General features: G+C 44.0%; 1 protein-coding gene across 5 annotated transcripts in view; it reads left to right on the forward strand.

The window, feature by feature from the left end:
• Positions 1-2273: 2273 nt before the first annotated feature.
• LOC139390175 (transcription factor COE2-like) overlaps positions 2274-18730 on the forward strand; it is a 41646-nt gene continuing 25189 nt past the window's right edge. For 2 of the 5 annotated variants that reach the window (XM_071137415.1, XM_071137418.1), the window contains exons 1-6: positions 2542-2881; positions 5596-5752; positions 7562-7625; positions 8754-8809; positions 8926-8999; positions 11143-11211. In XM_071137415.1, coding sequence (XP_070993516.1) covers positions 2748-2881; positions 5596-5752; positions 7562-7625; positions 8754-8809; positions 8926-8999; positions 11143-11211 — 554 coding nt within the window. In that variant the 5' untranslated portion in view covers positions 2542-2747. Of the gene's footprint in view, positions 2882-5595; positions 5753-7561; positions 7626-8753; positions 8810-8925; positions 9000-11142; positions 11212-18730 lie in introns of all 5 variants that reach the window. The other 3 variants (XM_071137420.1, XM_071137416.1, XM_071137417.1) reach the window with 3 other exon arrangements.

Raw genomic sequence — 18730 nt, forward strand, 5'->3', positions numbered from 1 at the left:
ACGGAAATTAATTTTTTTAATCTGGAAATTAAAACGCATAAAAACGTTTGCCAGCTCATCGAGCACATCTGTCAGGCCTATAGAAACATGCAGTTTGTCAGCAATTGTAATGTAAATCATGCAAATAACCTCAGTAAAACGCACCATACACACCTGGCCAGTGTTTATTGCAGACAGACAAACTACAAACGCAACGGTTTTTCTGCACAGGTTCTTCCGTGACATGACATCCTCATGGGAACGGATGAGGTCTAACTTTCCAACTGCAGAATATTTTTGATAATAAGGTTGAACGTATTTACAACTCAAATTTTGTTAAATGAATTAAACACGGGTTCACATCATATTTATATCAGCATGATATCTGATTCCTCTATTATGGAACATTTTGGAATGTGCAGAAAATAAATACTGATGATCTATTTTGAATGATAGCCTTTCCAATGTACACATAAAACCACATTATTTTGCATGGATGTTTTGTCATTGCATTGGCTGTTGTTATAATGGATATCATTATTTATCATGTGTTAATTTGAAACGTATCAAACATATATCTGTACCATTTTAAACAGAACTTCCAATCATGTTGCCTCAGACTCACAGCACTGCCTTGGATGAGCAGCACAAACGTATGCAGTGAAGAATAATAGACCAACCAGACTACAATTGTTTAGCACGATGCCACTGATATCCTTAGTCGAACCACAGCTTTCAATCACTGCGCATTGTTCGTGTCAGACAGAGCGCGAGAGCGTGGCTGGTTGAATAGGCAACGCGCCTGCCGGGTGCGCTCTTGTGTTTAGTGATGACTCGACTGAAAACGCCAAATAAGATATTCAGGATGGTTACTTTATACTTTTAATCCAGTTATCCTATTAAAATACAATTAGCAATAGAATGCCTAACGCAAGACATATAACTGAAACTTTTGCCAAATGTTGAATAGCAAACTAAATAGACCAATAGTTTTGTTGGAAATGCAATATGTGTAAAGAATAATATTACATTTGACCTTTTTTAAGTAGCCTAGACTTAAATGCTCAAAGTGTAGGCTTAGTTGCTTTCATATTTCAAATTGACCTTTTTCAAAGGGAATGTACAATATAGCAGCGAAGATGAATAGACCAACCAGACTACAATTGTTTGTGCACGACACTGATATCCTTAGTCGAATCACAGCTTTCAATCACTGCGCATTGTTCAGGGAGAGCAGACAGAGCGCGAGAGCGTGGCTGGTTGAATAGGCAACGCGCCTGCCGGGTGCGCTCTTGTGTTTAGTGATGACTCGACTGAAAACGCCAAATAAGATATTCAGGATGGTTACTTTATACTTTTAATCCAGTTATCCTATTAAAATACAATTAGCAATAGAATGCCTAACGCAAGAAATATAACTGAAACTTGAGCCAAATTTTGAATAGCAAACTAAATAGGCCAATGGTTTGGCTGGAAATGCAATATGTGTAAACAATAATATTACATTTTTAAATGTTTTAAGTAGCCTAGACTTAAATACTAAAGAAACTTTAGAAAAATGTGCTACAACGTGTTAGTTGTCTTTTTTCAGAACTTTCATATTTCAAAATGTTATTTCTGTTATTTCTTTTGTTTTGCATGAATTTGCTGACTTAACTTATTTATTTTCTCACATGGTAATTGCGTGCATGCAACACTGACAGATCGTCAATAAATCGAAAAATAAGTAATAAATATATTAGGTGATTCTTATCAATGGCTGAATTAGTTAGTCACTGCAGTAAATAACTTAGTCCCAATATGAACGCCTATTGTGTTCACTGAAATGATCCATTTTTGATTTCAACATTGAAGAATAATTTGTTGAAACACAAAATCAAGCAATGAATATAATGTAGCCTGATAGTTCGATAGTCAACAAATAATAAAGCTCCATTGTATGAATTAATAGTTTAACCAAATTGATAAAAGTAATACATAAACAAAACTATATTTAGTGACATGTCATATTCTTATTTGTATAATCAATTAGCCTAAACAGCTGAATTGTTGTTTATATTATCCCACTTTCACCTGCAACCCGAAGCAGTCTTTGTTTGGTAGGACTTCACTAGAAAAAAGTTTGATGAAACATGAGAGCTATAGGCTAGCTGGATGCTAAAATTGGTATAAGTCCAACTAACGGAGGCATTTTACACCAATGAGAGCATCAATTTCAACAATCGGTCCCCCATAAGGCAGTGTAGCCCCTCCTCCAGACCCTATCCCGGCAGAGGAAGTCATTCATGCTCCAGGACAGTGAAACGTTATTGCCAGCCCTTCGGCCTATAGATTCAAAGAGCAAAAGGTCTCTGTCTACTCTGTTTGAGAAAGATTCTTTCACCTGTGATTTTAGGACTTTCGTGTGGAAGTGTGTGCATGTGTGCATGCATATCTGTGGTCGAGGAGTGCTTGCGTGTGCACCAAACAGGTGATCCTTGTTTATGTTCGAACCGACGTTGGACGTTACCGATCCCCTGCTCTTGGACAATGATTGCAGTCCAACAGAAGATACATCATCTATTGCCTGTTTTCCTTCATGAGCACGTTTGAAGACAAGCAGTATTATTTACTTTGGGCAGCTAAGCCTCAGTCATCTTCCAAGTGTTCGATAGCACAGTATCCTGGAACTGACCTTCCAGTTCTAGTTTCCCAAAGTCATATCGCTCTCTTGTTTACTCTGAATTTCTCCAAAGAAGTAAAAGAACAGCATTTGGTTTGTGTTTTAAATGTACGGGATCCAGGAGCATCTCATAAGAGACGTCAGCGGATTAAAAGAAAGAACTCTGGGAGAGGAGATGGATCCGGTCCGGTCCTGGGTGCGTAATGTCGGTGTTGTCGATGCTAACGTAGCGGCGCAAAGGTACAGTATACCTTCATGTTCTCAAGTCCTTTGTGGTATTTTGACGAAATTAACGAGTCAATCTGTTTTATTGGCAACACAACATAAACACTACTACGGACCTATAATAAGTGAATTAGACCTCTTTAAGCATGCACGAGGAGTCGATGTAGGCTATTATGTAGGTAGTTTGTCTCACTTCAATATCCAAAAGCATATTATGCTAGGGAAATAATTAATACAAGTAAATGACAAGTAACCTATGTGCACAGATCACCATAACATAGCCCATAAGTGACCGGTGGTGCCAAGCGGTCAAATATAACGTATTTTTGTTGATTATGCTCATGCCTCTTGTTTGATACTCATTGACCTCAAACTTCTCCAGACTTGGGATGAAACGAAAAAGCAACAGGTTGTCTTTGGGAGTTAATGGCCGGCGGTAAAGAATGACAAATGTAGAAAAATAGATATCGAGCATCCCTGGCTTTGTGTGAGAGTGCGGCTTGTACGGGGTACGCGCTGTCAATAGCTAGGGGTGTCACGAGCATGAAAGGGATAGGGATAAAACAAAACAATTAAACAAAAAAGCATTCTGTCACGAAAGCGAGCGCCCGGAATAATGTTATTTTAGTGAGGATCACACCTCTTGGCTATTGATTTGTATGAAGCGCATGAAACGCTTTTAACAGTTCGAGTCTGTAAATGTATCCATGTTGAATTATTCACTAATTATTTTATATCTCCATCCAGTTCTCTGATCACCATAGTTTAGGCCTATATCCAATAGGCTAATTACGATGTAAGTTGATAATAAAAATAATAACCCAATAATAATAACAATACAATTATATTGGTGACACATTCATATTTATATTGTCATCCCTTTCCCCAAAAGAAAGAGCTTGGAGAAAAATCTAAATGTATTTTGATCAATTAGGTTACCATGATATTATGCATTGAACATTTTTGCTCAGTGCTTTTCATACTGGTTTAAAAGTAACTTTGTGAATTCTTCATGTTAAAATACTCCAGTACATATACAGTCTGTTATGATAGCCTTGGTATAAATTAGCCTTAAAATACTCCAGTACATTTACAGGCTATTATGATAGCCTTGGTATAAATTAGCCTATGTTTATATTATTCACAGGAGAACATGCAAAACAGTAAGCATGGTAGCCTGACATTAATGTCAAAGGTGCATTTTCCAAAATAAACAGATGTTTGGTGCTAGGACAAACTTGTAACACATCTCTGTTATTTGGTGTGTTCGGTTAAGGTTATGACTGACTTTGCAAATGTGCGTTAACAGTCTTTTCATATTTTAGATAAATTTTTTTGCAAACGAAACACGTCTCGAGTCATTTGTTGATTGAAGGCCTTTATCACATCATGAGTATCTACTTTCATAATAGGCTACTCACTAAATATGGTAACTTTACCTAAAATGTATCTGATAGTTATTTGGCATGTGCATTTCTAAATCAAACCTATGTTGTACAGCTATAACTACGTAACACAGTTCAGACGTGTTCTATCAGTGTTTATTTGGTGGGAGTCCGTTTGAAATCGGTTAAATGGACGGTGGTACAGGCCCGCGCTTGAGTATTGAGTTGGCCTATAGGCTAGGATCCACCTATCAACCTAACCTATTATTCTCATCCTGTAGGAAAATTATCATTTGCGTATTCTGCTAGATCTACATTATGCATGCGAAAAAAATGTAGGCAGCGCACAATTATCCAATCAAAGCAAATGTTAATTTGTCAGACTTTGAAACTTTTAGTCCTTGGACTTTTCAAAGGTCAAGAGCATGAAGGTCAGCATGAATTCCAAAATAACTTTCACAGTATAAAAAAAACTTTTATCTGAAAGAAAGAACACCTTTAAGGTTTGGAACTTTATATTGTGCAGCGTCAACAAAAACCAGCCTTGGTGTCATCTAGTGTAAGAGGCGAAGCATCAATAAACAACCAGTGTTAATTAAGCTGCAGGCATCCACGTTTGGGGCAAGTCAAACTTTGACCCACCCATTAATGATAAAAACACACTGAGAGGAGTGTTAGGATATTTTTTGACTTCCTTTCATTCCACCATCGATCATCTGTGATTTCCTAGATAGGTCATAAATAGAAAGTTACAGTCATTGAACCCAATGTTTTAAAACGTTTTGAAAGGCGTTGAATTGTTGCTAACAAATCATCTACATTTAAACTCGTGAAAATTAAGCATCAACCAAGAATACAGTTAGACCACAGTAATAGGCTATTTATTTATTTTAATATGAATTTAGCATATTAATCATGTAGGCTCAAATTCATCCCGTTTTTTCCACAGTGTTTGTTCAGTGAGTATTTTTCAAAACGAATTTCCTCCATATTGCCTTTTCTGACCAATTCCTGTTGCAATAGTTGTTGAATCTAGAAATGAAAAAACATAAATATCAGGAAGCATAGGAAAGATGTTCCTTTCAATAGTAGTTATAATCACTACAGACTTCTTTTCCTTTCATAATTTACCTTTCTCTGCAAATAAATGTATTGTTCATTAGACCTGTATTAGCTCAAAGTCTAAACTCAATAACCCTATAATTATTATGTTGTAGCCTATACAGTTGACCTTATTAAACAGTGATTGCAGTTGTAAGAGTTTTTGTTATGTGTGCCTGAGGATTGTGATGTAATGTGAAGGGATTTCACTCTCCTAATTTCCCTCTCCTCTCCTCTCCACAGTGGTGTAGCTCTCTCCAGGGCCCACTTTGAGAAGCAGCCCCCCTCTAACCTGCGCAAGTCCAACTTCTTCCACTTCGTCCTGGCACTCTATGACAGACACGGACAGCCTGTAGACGTGGAGAGGACTTCCTTTGTGGACTTTGTGGAGCACGACAAGGTGTGTGTGTTTGTTTGTTTTAGTTTGTTGAGTGTGTGAGTATATTTGAGAATAATATGTATTTCTCTTTATTATGCATGTCCGCTTTGGCTATTGTTTACCAGAAATACTTTTAAAAAAAGTTGGTAGCTATTACAGCAGTACTATCCAGCAAAGCTTTAAGCTGATCACATTTGTACAACCCGTAGCAAGACATTTCTGTGCAGCCAGTAGTCTACATCCAGGCGTTTAACTTGACCTTCCACATCCCCTATAAAGCTGAGCATAATGAACAGCTGACAGCTCAATGTAACACAAGCCTCACTCCCAATAAGCTGAGCTGATGATGAGCGATTGAAAAAGAATACCTAATGACTAATTAGCAGCCTTCCTCATTAGTGGGACATCACTACTTTTAAAAATGCAAATTACGCTTGCCTCTGTTAAGTTATACCATGTACACATCATCAAAGTCTCTTTTCCTCACACTCCCATGTACTAAATACTGCTGAGGGGAAGAAGTAAATTCCTCAGGTCAGACATGGGGCCAAAAGAAGGAGAGGAAGAGGTGCAGAGTGGCACTCAGATCAAGAGAGAGAGAGAGGGGGAGAGAGAAAGAGAGAGAGAGTTTAGAGAGAACCAGAGAGACAGGGCAGGGGAGGGGTACACTGCCCATGGTGGGAGCCTTGTGCCCAGTGTTGATGGATGGTTTTGCCTTGTGGTTAAACTTGAGCTGGGAGTGTGGGGCTTGTGATCCAAACTGGTAACAGCTCTTCCCTCAGAGAGAGGAGAGGGCACTGTCCTGTCAACAGAAGTTAAAACACTGTTTTGTTTTACTGAGAGTGTGAGAGGGAGGGAGACATGGAGGGAGGGCAACAGGGAGAGAGGGAGGGAGGGAGGGCTCCACTCTGGGCATCAGTGCTAATGCCAGGGCTGAGGGCTGTCAGTGTTTCTCCTAACGCCACACACACAGCCAGGGCGAGGCAGAGTGATATGACGGCTGCAGAGGAGTTCATTTTCTGCATGGTTAACCTGGCATCTGGTTTTGTTTTGTTGTTATTCAGAGGTGGAAGGGTGATAAGGGGAAATAAACGTTCCTCTGTGTATATGAACACAACATTATATTCCAGTCTCTACTGTATCTCCACTGTCGATTTCTCGCTTTCTCACTTTTACTCATCTCTTTTAATCTGTCCATTGTTTTCCTTCTTCTCTTATCTCTCTTACTTTCTCCCCATCTCTGTATTCCTCTTTCTGCTCAGAGATGCCGGCTCCCTGGGTTATTGGACCAAAGAGCATTCCTTTGAGACCAGTTAGGGATAGACTAGGAAAGGGAGAGAAAGAGAGGGATAAAATGAAAGAGAGTGGTGTAGAGCCAGGGGGAAGAAGGGATGGAGGAAGCGAAGTTTCTCCTTCAAGGTCGACTGCACTGAAAGAGTTTCCACTCATTGAAGCACACACGCACAAAGGCACACAGACACAGACACTCAAAGACATGCAGACCTATACGTATGCACACATGAGCTTGTGTGGACATTAACTGTTGCATACATGATCCTTTGTACACTGTTGTATGTGATCATAAGGATCCCATGGCTTTAGGATTTCACATCAGACATGTGGCAGTTCAACTTCTAAAAAGAGGAGCTAACTCAAGGTTAAGGACCTTGTTCTGGAGCCCAGTGTAGGGTCCCGTCTACAGGGTAGGGATCCCTCTGATCCCACACCAGTCCCAGGGATGAAGTGAGCTTAACTGTGCTTAACTGTAACCCCACCGCGCTATAACTGCATGACTGCATTGTGTTTGTCTGTTTGTCGTCTCCTTCCAAGGAGCAGACGGGAGAAAAAACCAACAACGGCACGCACTACAAGCTGCAGCTCCTCTACAGCAATGGTGAGTACACCAGCCCTCCAAACCACCCTGGAATCACATGAGGAGCAGCATGTCCCATTCATGTCACTGTGAGAACTTGGGCATTCAGGAGTTGATATGGTCTGTGTGGTTTCATGTCTCTTGATTCTTTGTCCCGGAGACATTTTAGTGTTTGACCACTTTAGAGTGGGAGGAGAAACAGGTTGTCCTGAGCCAGACCACTGACCAAACACCATTATGCATCTCAATGGTCTGGCCATGGAATGGACATTATATGGACATTTGTTCCAAATATAAGAGGAAAATCCCACTTTCCCCCAACCCCCCACTCCCAGTACTCTTCTACCTACCTCTTCCTCTGCCTCTCATCCGACCTCACCCCTCTCCTAAATATCTATCCATTCATCCAATCACTGAGTTATTTAAGCCCCAGATTTAGTTGTGTGTGAAGCTGCTCCAGGCCCCATAAACAGGGAAATGAGGTACACGGTGCCCCCCATGGTGTTACAACATTAGATAAGGGATGTGCACAGAGATTTTGGTTCCCATGAGCCTCCACTGCCCCTACTCTGCCATCCCTGTGGCACCCATGGGAGAGGAGATGAAAGACATGTAGCAGAAAGACCCCGACCATACACACTCATATACATGCACACACACACGCCTGGCTCTGCACCCTCCCTTTCCCCCCCACTTCCCTCTAGTGATATCAAAGCCCCCCCGATTGAGACTTTGATGAGGGGAACCCGTTTTAAAAGCAATACTCTGCATAGTAGGCTCCATAAAACAAAACCTTGCATAACATGCTGCTCTTCAGAGGCAATTCATTACATCAACGTCGTTTCTCTGTCCTGTGTGATTCTCAGCAGCCTACAAGGAAGTAAAACCAGTGTGTTTGAAGCGCCCAGAGACCAAAGGTTCAGGTGTTTTCTAAAAGCATGCTGGGAGGTTCTCTGTGTCAGATCCCAGAGCTCCTAAAGCCCTCAATTGATCCTGATCTGAACTGTATGGATGACATAGGAAATGGCCATTATGGGAATCATATCAATGTCCAGTCTAAAACACTCATATCCCATGCCTTCAGGATTAGGTTGTCTTTGTGAGGTTAGTTTAGATTCCTCTAATGACCGTGTTTATGTCTGTGTACAGGGGTTCGTACAGAACAGGATCTTTATGCACGACTTATTGACTCCGTCACTAAACAGGTAAGGAACCCTGTTTTCCCTGACTGGATTTAGCCTGCTGTGCAGCTCATGCTTACAGCTTGATTGATTGCACATGAAATCAAATGCCCCCATCACCCATGCTCCCTCTCTCTCAGCCCATATCATATGAGGGACAGAACAAGAATCCTGAAATGTGCCGGGTTTTGCTCACTCACGAGGTTATGTGCAGGTGAGTCATATACGTATGCGCGCACACACACACACACACACACACACACACACACACACACACACACACACACACACACACACACACACACACACACACACACACACATACACACACACACACACACACACACACACATCCTTAAAAATGTATTTGGGTTTTGTTTTGATGTGTCTGAAATGTGGTATGCCATTTGGAAATAAGACTGGGTCTGAAATGAAAGTATAGCCAGTCCGTCATCAGGCTTGTTACAGTGTGAGCCCCCTGCTGCTCTTCGTGTCCCACGCCAGCTCCTGTTTCTCTCTGGAGCCTCCCTCACAGATAAACAGGGGGAGGTATGGGGCCACTCTACCTTCAACCTCCACTGAAACATGTTAAGGGAATAATCAGCCCCCTAACCCCCCACCCCCATCACCACCTCAGACCCTTATGTTATGCATGGCCAATGATCTACATAGGAACAATGTTGAGACATAAGAATTAGAGTAGTTTCTCACAGTTCTGAATGATTTAGTTTCTAACAATGTGCATGGAAACTAATGCATATGTAAAAAGAATAAGACAGTGTGTCGTTATGGTGCTTTTGGAAGACGGGGCTTCTTCCCCATGCATGCAGTGTTTTTGGAGGTATGGAGCAGTGGAGGGTAATGAGGGGAGGATGGCTTATAATAATGGCTGGAATTGAGTAAATGGAATGGCATGTGTTTGATGTATTTGATACCATTCCAGTTATTCCACTCCAGCCATTACCATGAGCCCATCTTCCCCAATTAAAGTTCCACCAACCTACTGTGGTAAGCAGGTAGGAAGAGAAGGACACAGTGAGAGAGAGGTAGTGTTGGTGTAGTGGGGCAGTGGCACAGGGTTTGAGGGCAGGAGGGGGAATGAGAGGGGGGTTGGGCAGGGGGAGAGGGGCTAAGACTGAGTGGGCTTTGCCATTGTGTAGCCAGCAGATGCCCGAATGTAACTCACAGCTGGCTAATAACAGAGCCAGGGAGGCAGAGGGCAAGCGTCACAGCTGGGGAGTGAGGCCGCCTGACAGGGGGGCGGAGGGAGGGTGGAAGGGGGCAGGGCAGGGCCAAGCTGGGACACGAGAGGGGTGCGATGAGGTATAGGGGTGGCAGATGGTTAGGGGAGGGGGCACTTTTGTTATGCAGCGGAGGGGACTTGTAGGGGGGGGGCAGGCTCCACAGACAGGACTGCTGACGAATTGTAGGATGCTGTGTGGGTGTGTTGATGTGTTTGTCTGTGTGATGGGGTGTGTTGATGTGTTTGTCTGTGTGATGGGGTGTGTTGATGTGTTTGTCTGTGTGATGGGGTGTGTTGATGTGTTTGTCTGTGTGATGGGGTATGTTGGTGTGTTTGTCTGTGTGATGAAGTGTGTTGATGTGTTTGTCTGTGTGATGTGGTGTGTTGATGTGTTTGTCTGTGTGATGGGATGTGTTGTTGTGTTTGTCTGTGTGATGGGGTGTGTTGATGTGTTTGTCTGTGTGATGTGATGTGTTGATGTGTTTGTCTGTGTGATGGGGTGTGTTGATGTGTTTGTCTGTGTGATGGGGTGTGTTGATGTGTTTGTCTGTGTGATGGGGTGTGTTGATGTGTTTGTCTGTGTGATGGGTGTGTTGATGTGTTTGTCTGTGTGATGGGGTGTGTTGATGTGTTTGTCTGTGTGATGTGGTGTGTTGATGTGTTTGTCTGTGTGATGGGGTGTGTTGATGTGTTTGTCTGTGTGATGGGGTGTGTTGATGTGTTTGTCTGTGTGATGGGGTGTGTTGATGTGTTTGTCTGTGTGATGGGTGTGTTGATGTGTTTGTCTGTGTGATGGGGTGTGTTGATGTGTTTGTCTGTGTGATGTGGTGTGTTGATGTGTTTGTCTGTGTGATGGGGTGTGTTGATATGTTTGTCTGTGTGATGGGGTGTGTTGATGTGTTTGAATGGTCTCTCCCTGTTTGTATGATACCTTTTCTTCCCCTTTCTTTTATTTTCACCTCCTCTCCTTTGGCACTTTTTGTTTCCCTGGATCTGTGCAGTCTGCAGTGCAGTCTGGGACAGTGGTCGGGCCAGAGGAAAGATTAGTCCTGTCATGCTGGTTTGTTTCACTCACTGTGTTGTTGTGTTTTCTGTTTGTTATTTTGGAACACAGTCGCTGTTGTGAGAAGAAAAGCTGTGGAAACCGCAACGAGACGCCCTCTGACCCGGTCATCATTGACAGGTAACGGCATCTGTCACTCACTCACACTAACCAGACAACGTCAAACAGCCCAACTGAGCCTATGTTCTACTGTCTCCCTCTCCCTCTCCGCCTTTAAGATGTCCATTGTCCAGACATGCTCAGATGCAGAAATACTCACACAAACATGAATTTTGATAGAGAGAGAGAGAGAGAGAGAGAGAGAGAGAGAGAGAGAGAGAGAGAGAGAGAGAGAGAGAGAGAGAGAGAGAGAGAGAGAGAGAGAGAGAGAGAGAGAGAGAGAGAGAGAGAGAGGCAGAGAGAGAGAGGCAGAGAGAGAGAGGCAGAGAGAGAGAGGCAGAGGCCCATGTGGTTCCTGTGATGAGACCTCACAAATCAGCCGTTTCTTTTATGGCCAGTAAAAACAGAGGAGAGGGAGGGTTAGTGAGGGCAAAGGGAGAGGAGGAGGGGGCAGGGGTAGGGTGTAGATGTGTAGGGGTGGTGGCAAGGTGCATACATGTCTGCATATTAAATGTGTGGGTGAGTAGGTACAGTCCGTGTGTGTATATATATTTAAGAGCTTTCCTCTAGGTCTGTTGCTGTGCCAGATCCCTGTAACAGAGCGTACCTACCCTATGAGTGTTTATGGCACTGAGGCATGCGTCTGTGGTAATTAGTGTCTCTGCAGTATACTTGTCGGTGCTAATGTAAGCATCTGTGTTTGTTAGTGACTGTGCTCACATACTGTATATGTCTGTCTGTCTGTATGTCTCTCTGTATGTCTGTCTGTCTGTCTGTCTGTCTGTCTGTCTGTTCGCTTGTCTCCTTTGCTCTGGTTGGTCAGCACACAGAACACTGTGGCGTCCCCTTACACTTAGTCCACATTGTCCTACTAAAAATACCTCCTCTGTACACAGTCCTAACTCCTGCCAAATATATGAATACAAAAATATTGCTATCAGAATCATGAAGAGTTAGGGTCTATCGTGCAATGTGAGGGTTATGTATTGTCTGTAGATTCCCTACCTGACAGTCAGTTATCAGGCTTTAGAGAGACGGAGCATTACCTTAATGGACATGTGTGAGGGTTATGTATTGTCTGTAGATTCCCTACCTGACAGTCAGTTATCAGGCTTTAGAGAGACGGAGCATTACCTTAATGGACATGTGTGAGGGTTATGTATTGTCTGTAGATTCCCTACCTGACAGTCAGTTATCAGGCTTTAGAGAGACGGAGCATTACCTTAATGGACATGTGTGAGGGTTATGTATTGTCTGTAGATTCCCTACCTGACAGTCAGTTATCAGGCTTTAGGGAGACGGAGCATTACCTTAATGGACATGTGTGAGGGTTATGTATTGTCTGTAGATTCCCTACCTGACAGTCAGTTATCAGGCTTTAGAGAGACGGAGCATTACCTTAATGGACATGTGTGAGGGTTATGTATTGTCTGTAGATTCCCTACCTGACAGTCAGTTATCAGGCTTTAGGGAGACGGAGCATTACCTTAATGGACATGTGTGAGGGTTATGTATTGTCTGTAGATTCCCTACCTGACAGTCAGTTATCAGGCTTTAGAGAGACGGAGCATTACCTTAATGGACATGTGTGAGGGTTATGTATTGTCTGTAGATTCCCTACCTGACAGTCAGTTATCAGGCTTTAGGGAGACGGAGCATTACCTTAATGGACATGTGTGAGGGTTATGTATTGTCTGTAGATTCCCTACCTGACAGTCAGTTATCAGGCTTTAGAGAGACGGAGCATTACCTTAATGGACATGTGTGAGGGTTATGTATTGTCTGTAGATTCCCTACCTGACAGTCAGTTATCAGGCTTTAGAGAGACGGAGCATTACCTTAATGGACATGTGTGAGGGTTATGTATTGTCTGTAGATTCCCTACCTGACAGTCAGTTATCAGGCTTTAGAGAGACGGAGCATTACCTTAATGGACATGTGTGAGGGTTATTTATTGTCTGTAGATTCCCTACCTGACAGTCAGTTATCAGGCTTTAGAGAGACGGAGCATTACCTTAATGGACATGTGTGAGGGTTATGTATTGTCTGTAGATTCCCTACCTGACAGTCAGTTATCAGGCTTTAGAGAGACGGAGCATTACCTTAATGGACATGTGTGAGGGTTATGTATTGTCTGTAGATTCCCTACCTGACAGTCAGTTATCAGGCTTTAGAGAGACGGAGCATTACCTTAATGGACATGTGTGAGGGTTATTTATTGTCTGTAGATTCCCTACCTGACAGTCAGTTATCAGGCTTTAGAGAGACGGAGCATTACCTTAATGGACATGTGTGAGGGTTATTTATTGTCTGTAGATTCCCTACCTGACAGTCAGTTATCAGGCTTTAGAGAGACGGAGCATTACCTTAATGGACATGTGTGAGGGTTATTTATTGTCTGTAGATTCCCTACCTGACAGTCAGTTATCAGGCTTTAGAGAGACGGAGCATTACCTTAATGGACATGTGTGAGGGTTATTTATTGTCTGTAGATTCCCTACCTGACAGTCAGTTATCAGGCTTTAGAGAGACGGAGCATTACCTTAATGGACATGTGTGAGGGTTATTTATTGTCTGTAGATTCCCTACCTGACAGTCAGTTATCAGGCTTTAGAGAGACGGAGCATTACCTTAATGGACATGTGTGAGGGTTATTTATTGTCTGTAGATTCCCTACCTGACAGTCAGTTATCAGGCTTTAGAGACGGAGCATTACCTTAATGGACATGTGTGAGGGTTATTTATTGTCTGTAGATTCCCTACCTGACAGTCAGTTATCAGGCTTTAGAGAGACGGAGCATTACCTTAATGGACATGTGTGAGGGTTATTTATTGTCTGTAGATTCCCTACCTGACAGTCAGTTATCAGGCTTTAGAGAGACGGAGCATTACCTTAATGGACATGTGTGAGGGTTATTTATTGTCTGTAGATTCCCTACCTGACAGTCAGTTATCAGGCTTTAGGGAGACGGAGCATTACCTTAATGGACATGTGTGAGGGTTATTTATTGTCTGTAGATTCCCTACCTGACAGTCAGTTATCAGGCTTTAGGGAGACGGAGCATTACCTTAATGGACATGTGTGAGGGTTATGTATTGTCTGTAGATTCCCTACCTGACAGTCAGTTATCAGGCTTTAGAGACGGAGCATTACCTTAATGGACATGTGTGAGGGTTATTTATTGTCTGTAGATTCCCTACCTGACAGTCAGTTATCAGGCTTTAGAGAGACGGAGCATTACCTTAATGGACATGTGTGAGGGTTATTTATTGTCTGTAGATTCCCTACCTGACAGTCAGTTATCAGGCTTTAGAGACGGAGCATTACCTTAATGGACATGTGTGAGGGTTATTTATTGTCTGTAGATTCCCTACCTGACAGTCAGTTATCAGGCTTTAGAGACGGAGCATTACCTTAATGGACATGTGTGAGGGTTATTTATTGTCTGTAGATTCCCTACCTGACAGTCAGTTATCAGGCTTTAGAGAGACGGAGCATTACCTTAATGGACATGTGTGAGGGTTATGTATTGTCTGTAGATTCCCTACCTGACAGTCAGTTATCAGGCTTTAGAGACGGAGCATTACCTTAATGGACATGTGTGAGGGTTATTTATTGTCTGTAGATTCCCTACCTGACAGTCAGTTATCAGGCTTTAGAGAGACGGAGCATTACCTTAATGGACATGTGTGAGGGTTATGTATTGTCTGTAGATTCCCTACCTGACAGTCAGTTATCAGGCTTTAGAGAGACGGAGCATTACTTTAATGGACATGTGTGAGGGTTATGTATTGTCTGTAGATTCCCTACCTGACAGTCAGTTATCAGGCTTTAGAGAGACGGAGCATTACCTTAATGGACATGTGTGAGGGTTATGTATTGTCTGTAGATTCCCTACCTGACAGTCAGTTATCAGGCTTTAGAGACGGAGCATTACCTTAATGGACATGTGTGAGGGTTATGTATTGTCTGTAGATTCCCTACCTGACAGTCAGTTATCAGGCTTTAGGGAGACGGAGCATTACCTTAATGGACATGTGTGAGGGTTATGTATTGTCTGTAGATTCCCTACCTGACAGTCAGTTATCAGGCTTTAGAGACGGAGCATTACCTTAATGGACATGTGTGAGGGTTATGTATTGTCTGTAGATTCCCTACCTGACAGTCAGTTATCAGGCTTTAGGGAGACGGAGCATTACCTTAATGGACATGTGTGAGGGTTATGTATTGTCTGTAGATTCCCTACCTGACAGTCAGTTATCAGGCTTTAGAGACGGAGCATTACCTTAATGGACGTGTGTGAGGGTTTCCAGGTCCCAGGGATTTTGGAAGTCACACCGTATCTGCCTGATATCAGCTGCTGTGATAAATGCTCATAAGCAGACCTTCTGTACAATGGTTTTTCTGTGACGTCATCTCTTCAACCTTCATCGCCCTTTCCTTCCCCTCACTCTTCCTCCCTCCCTCTCTCCATTCCTCCAAAAATACATCCCAAAATGTCAAGCATTTTTCTCTCCCACTTTCCCTCCCTCTTCTGTCTTTGTCTCTCCCCTTCACCCCCCCCCCTCTCTCCTCCTCTGTCCGAGCTGGCCGGCAGTTGACAGTGTGTCTCAGAGGATCTCTGCTGAAGATAGTTTTCATATAACGGAAAATTGGTCTGTTGTCTTTTGAATTTTCCCAGAATCCCTAGTAGCAGCTGTTTTGCTCATTTGGCGCATTACTTTCCCAACGACCCCCGTCCTCTTCCTCCATCTTCCATGGCAAAACCACTCCAAAGATTGTTTATAAGTAGCGCAGGGGGCTTGTGAATTGGAGGATCTATGTCAGTGTGTGGGCCTGTGCAGGCTGATGGTGGTACTGTGAGGATGGATTTAAATGGAATCGTTGACCTACTGTACCCTCTAATCACACTGGGCCCATCCAGGTCTGATAGGGGGTTATTCCCTCTTGACAGGCCCATGGATCCCTCTCCTTGGGGACCAGCCTATTAGCAGTTATGTCATTTGGGATAAGCTGGTGGAATTTGTTGCAGCGTTCCACTGTGTCCTTGCAGAGATCTCAACTTTATTTATTGTGGATTTTTGTGTGTATGCATGTGTGCATGTGTGCATGTGATAAATAGCAAGAGAGAGTGAGAGAATGTGTCTGTGTCTGAATAAGCCCATATGTATATTGTTTGTGTATGTGTACATGGATGTGCACAGATGTTTATTTATTTATGTATGTATGTATATTGATGTGTGTGCAATTGTGTATGTGTCGGTGACCCTTTGCCTGACCCTTTCCCTGAGTCACTGCTTGGGGCCTAAATGATTCATGTGTGTATGTGGAGGGGGGAGGTGGGTGAGGGTGGCTGTTTCTGAGGCTGCAGTAATCAGCCTCCTGCTCCCAGCCCCAACACCTGTTCTCCAATTAATATGCAGCGTGCTGGGGCCCACCCGCTCCTACTGCCGCTCCTACTGCCGCTACTACTGCATCTCCATCTCTCTCCCTTTCTCTCCCTTTCTCTCTCTATCTCTCTCTCTCTCTCTATCGCTCGCTCTCTCTCTCTCTCTCTCTCTATCGCTCTCTCCATCGCTCTCTCTCTCTATCGCTCTCTCTCTCTCTATCGCTCTCTCTCTCTCTCTCTCTCTCTCTCGCTCTCTCTCACTCTCGTACTCTTTCTCTCTATGGTCCCCCTCTCTCTTGGTTTCTCAGGCTCATACCAGTGTTTCTACCCTACTCATTCATTCTTTCTCTCTTTCTTTCACTTCCTCTCTGCCCTTGTCTTTCTCTCTTCCTCTCCCTTGTGTTCTCTCATCCATCTCTTTTCCCTCCTCTTAGCCCATCTTATTTTGTGATAATTAGGCAGTGTCATTAAGACACCTACCCAAGCACAAGGGAGTTTGCAATTCCCCAAACGGCCCAAACCCCCTCTTTTTCTAATCTCCTTTCCATATTGTTTCGGTCCTCACCCCCCCCCCCCCAAAAAAAAATCCCCTCCTCCCTCTCCTGCTGCTTAACTCTGTCCTTCTCCCTAATCCTGATTTGAGTGAAAGGGGAGAGAGTAGATCACAGCTGATCCATAGGGAGGGGTGGTGGGGCCAGGGGGCTTGTAGGGGGTTAGTCAGGAGGGGGAGATTACTCTTAAAGACGCCCTTGTGTCGGGCTCTTATTCAGAGTAAAACACTGATCATGTCATATTGCTTGCAGCGTCTACTAGTCGTGTTCTTGTTCAATCTGTCACTCACTCACTGACATTCATACTTTTGCAAATTGAAGGGAACCTCTGTTTCAAAGATGTCAATGGTCTTTGACTGATTGATTGACTGATTGATTCCTCTGTCTTGCCCATTTCAAATCTTAATGGATTACATCCACACATGTGCCCTGATGTTGACTGAATCTCAGGTGACTGAAGGATCTGTTTCAAATATATTTTCTTTTACAGTATGGCTACATCCCTCCATACTCCGATATTCTGTTTCTACAAGCCTTGCTTTTGCATTGTCTGGCTTTGATATTTTCAGAGCTTGTCTAACTTGAGAATACTAGAACATACAGTATCCCTGTCTGTGTCTCTCCCTCCATTTAGTTAAGGAGTTCTCCCTCTACCCTCTGCTCAGAGACAGACAGGTCATTTATCGGTGGCATTACTGTCAGATGACCCCTGACCTTTAGAAAGCGCTAGCCTCTGTATTTCTAGAGGAGCATGCTTTACAACAGAGACAGGCAGAGAGTCAGTATTGGTGCAAGTGTTTGTAGGAATGGGAAGTGTGGGTTGGTTAGTGGGAGCAGTCAGGATTGGAGTGTACAAGTGTGGTTTTATATTTGGCTAGGAGGTTGGAATCAATAGATGGTCATAAGGAAATCATGGAGGATCCATCGTAAGGCAGGAGAGAAGAGTGGAGGAGAGGAGAGGAGAGTGGGGGAGAGGGGAGGCAGAGGAGGATAGGAGAGGGGAGGCAGGGGAGAAGAGTGGAAGAGAGGGGGGGCAGGGGAGAGGAGGAGAGGAGAGGAGAGGGGAGGCAGGGGAGAAGAGTGTAGGAGATCGGAGGCAGGGGATAAGAGTGGGGGAGGCAGGGGAGAAGAGTGGAGGAGAGCGGAGGCAGGGGATAAGAGTGGGGGAGGCAGGGGAGAAGAGTGGAGGAGAGGGGAGGCAGGGGAGAAGAGTGAAGAAAAGGGGAGGCAGGGAAGGAGAGTGGAGGAGAGGGGAGGCAGGGGAGGAGAGTGGAGGAGAGGGGAGGGGAGGCAGGGGAGGAGAGTGGAGGAGAGGGGAGGCAGGGGAGGAGAGGAGAGGGGAGGCAGGGGAGAAGAGTGGGGGAGGCAGGGGAGAAGAGTGGAGGGGAGGTAGGGGAGAAGGGTGAAGGAGAGGGGAGGCAGGGAAGGAGAGTGGAGGAGAGGGGAGGCAGGGGAGGGGAGGAGAGGAGAGGGGAGGCAGGGGAGAAGGGTAAAGGAGAGGGGAGGCAGGGGAGGAGAGTGGAGGAGAGGGGAGGCAGGGGAGGAGAGGAGAGGGGAGGCAGGGGAGAAGAGTGGGGAGGCAGGGGAGAAGAGTAGAGG

The sequence above is a fragment of the Oncorhynchus clarkii genome, chromosome 30 (genome assembly GCF_045791955.1).
Source record: "Oncorhynchus clarkii lewisi isolate Uvic-CL-2024 chromosome 30, UVic_Ocla_1.0, whole genome shotgun sequence".
NCBI lineage: Eukaryota > Metazoa > Chordata > Actinopteri > Salmoniformes > Salmonidae > Oncorhynchus > Oncorhynchus clarkii.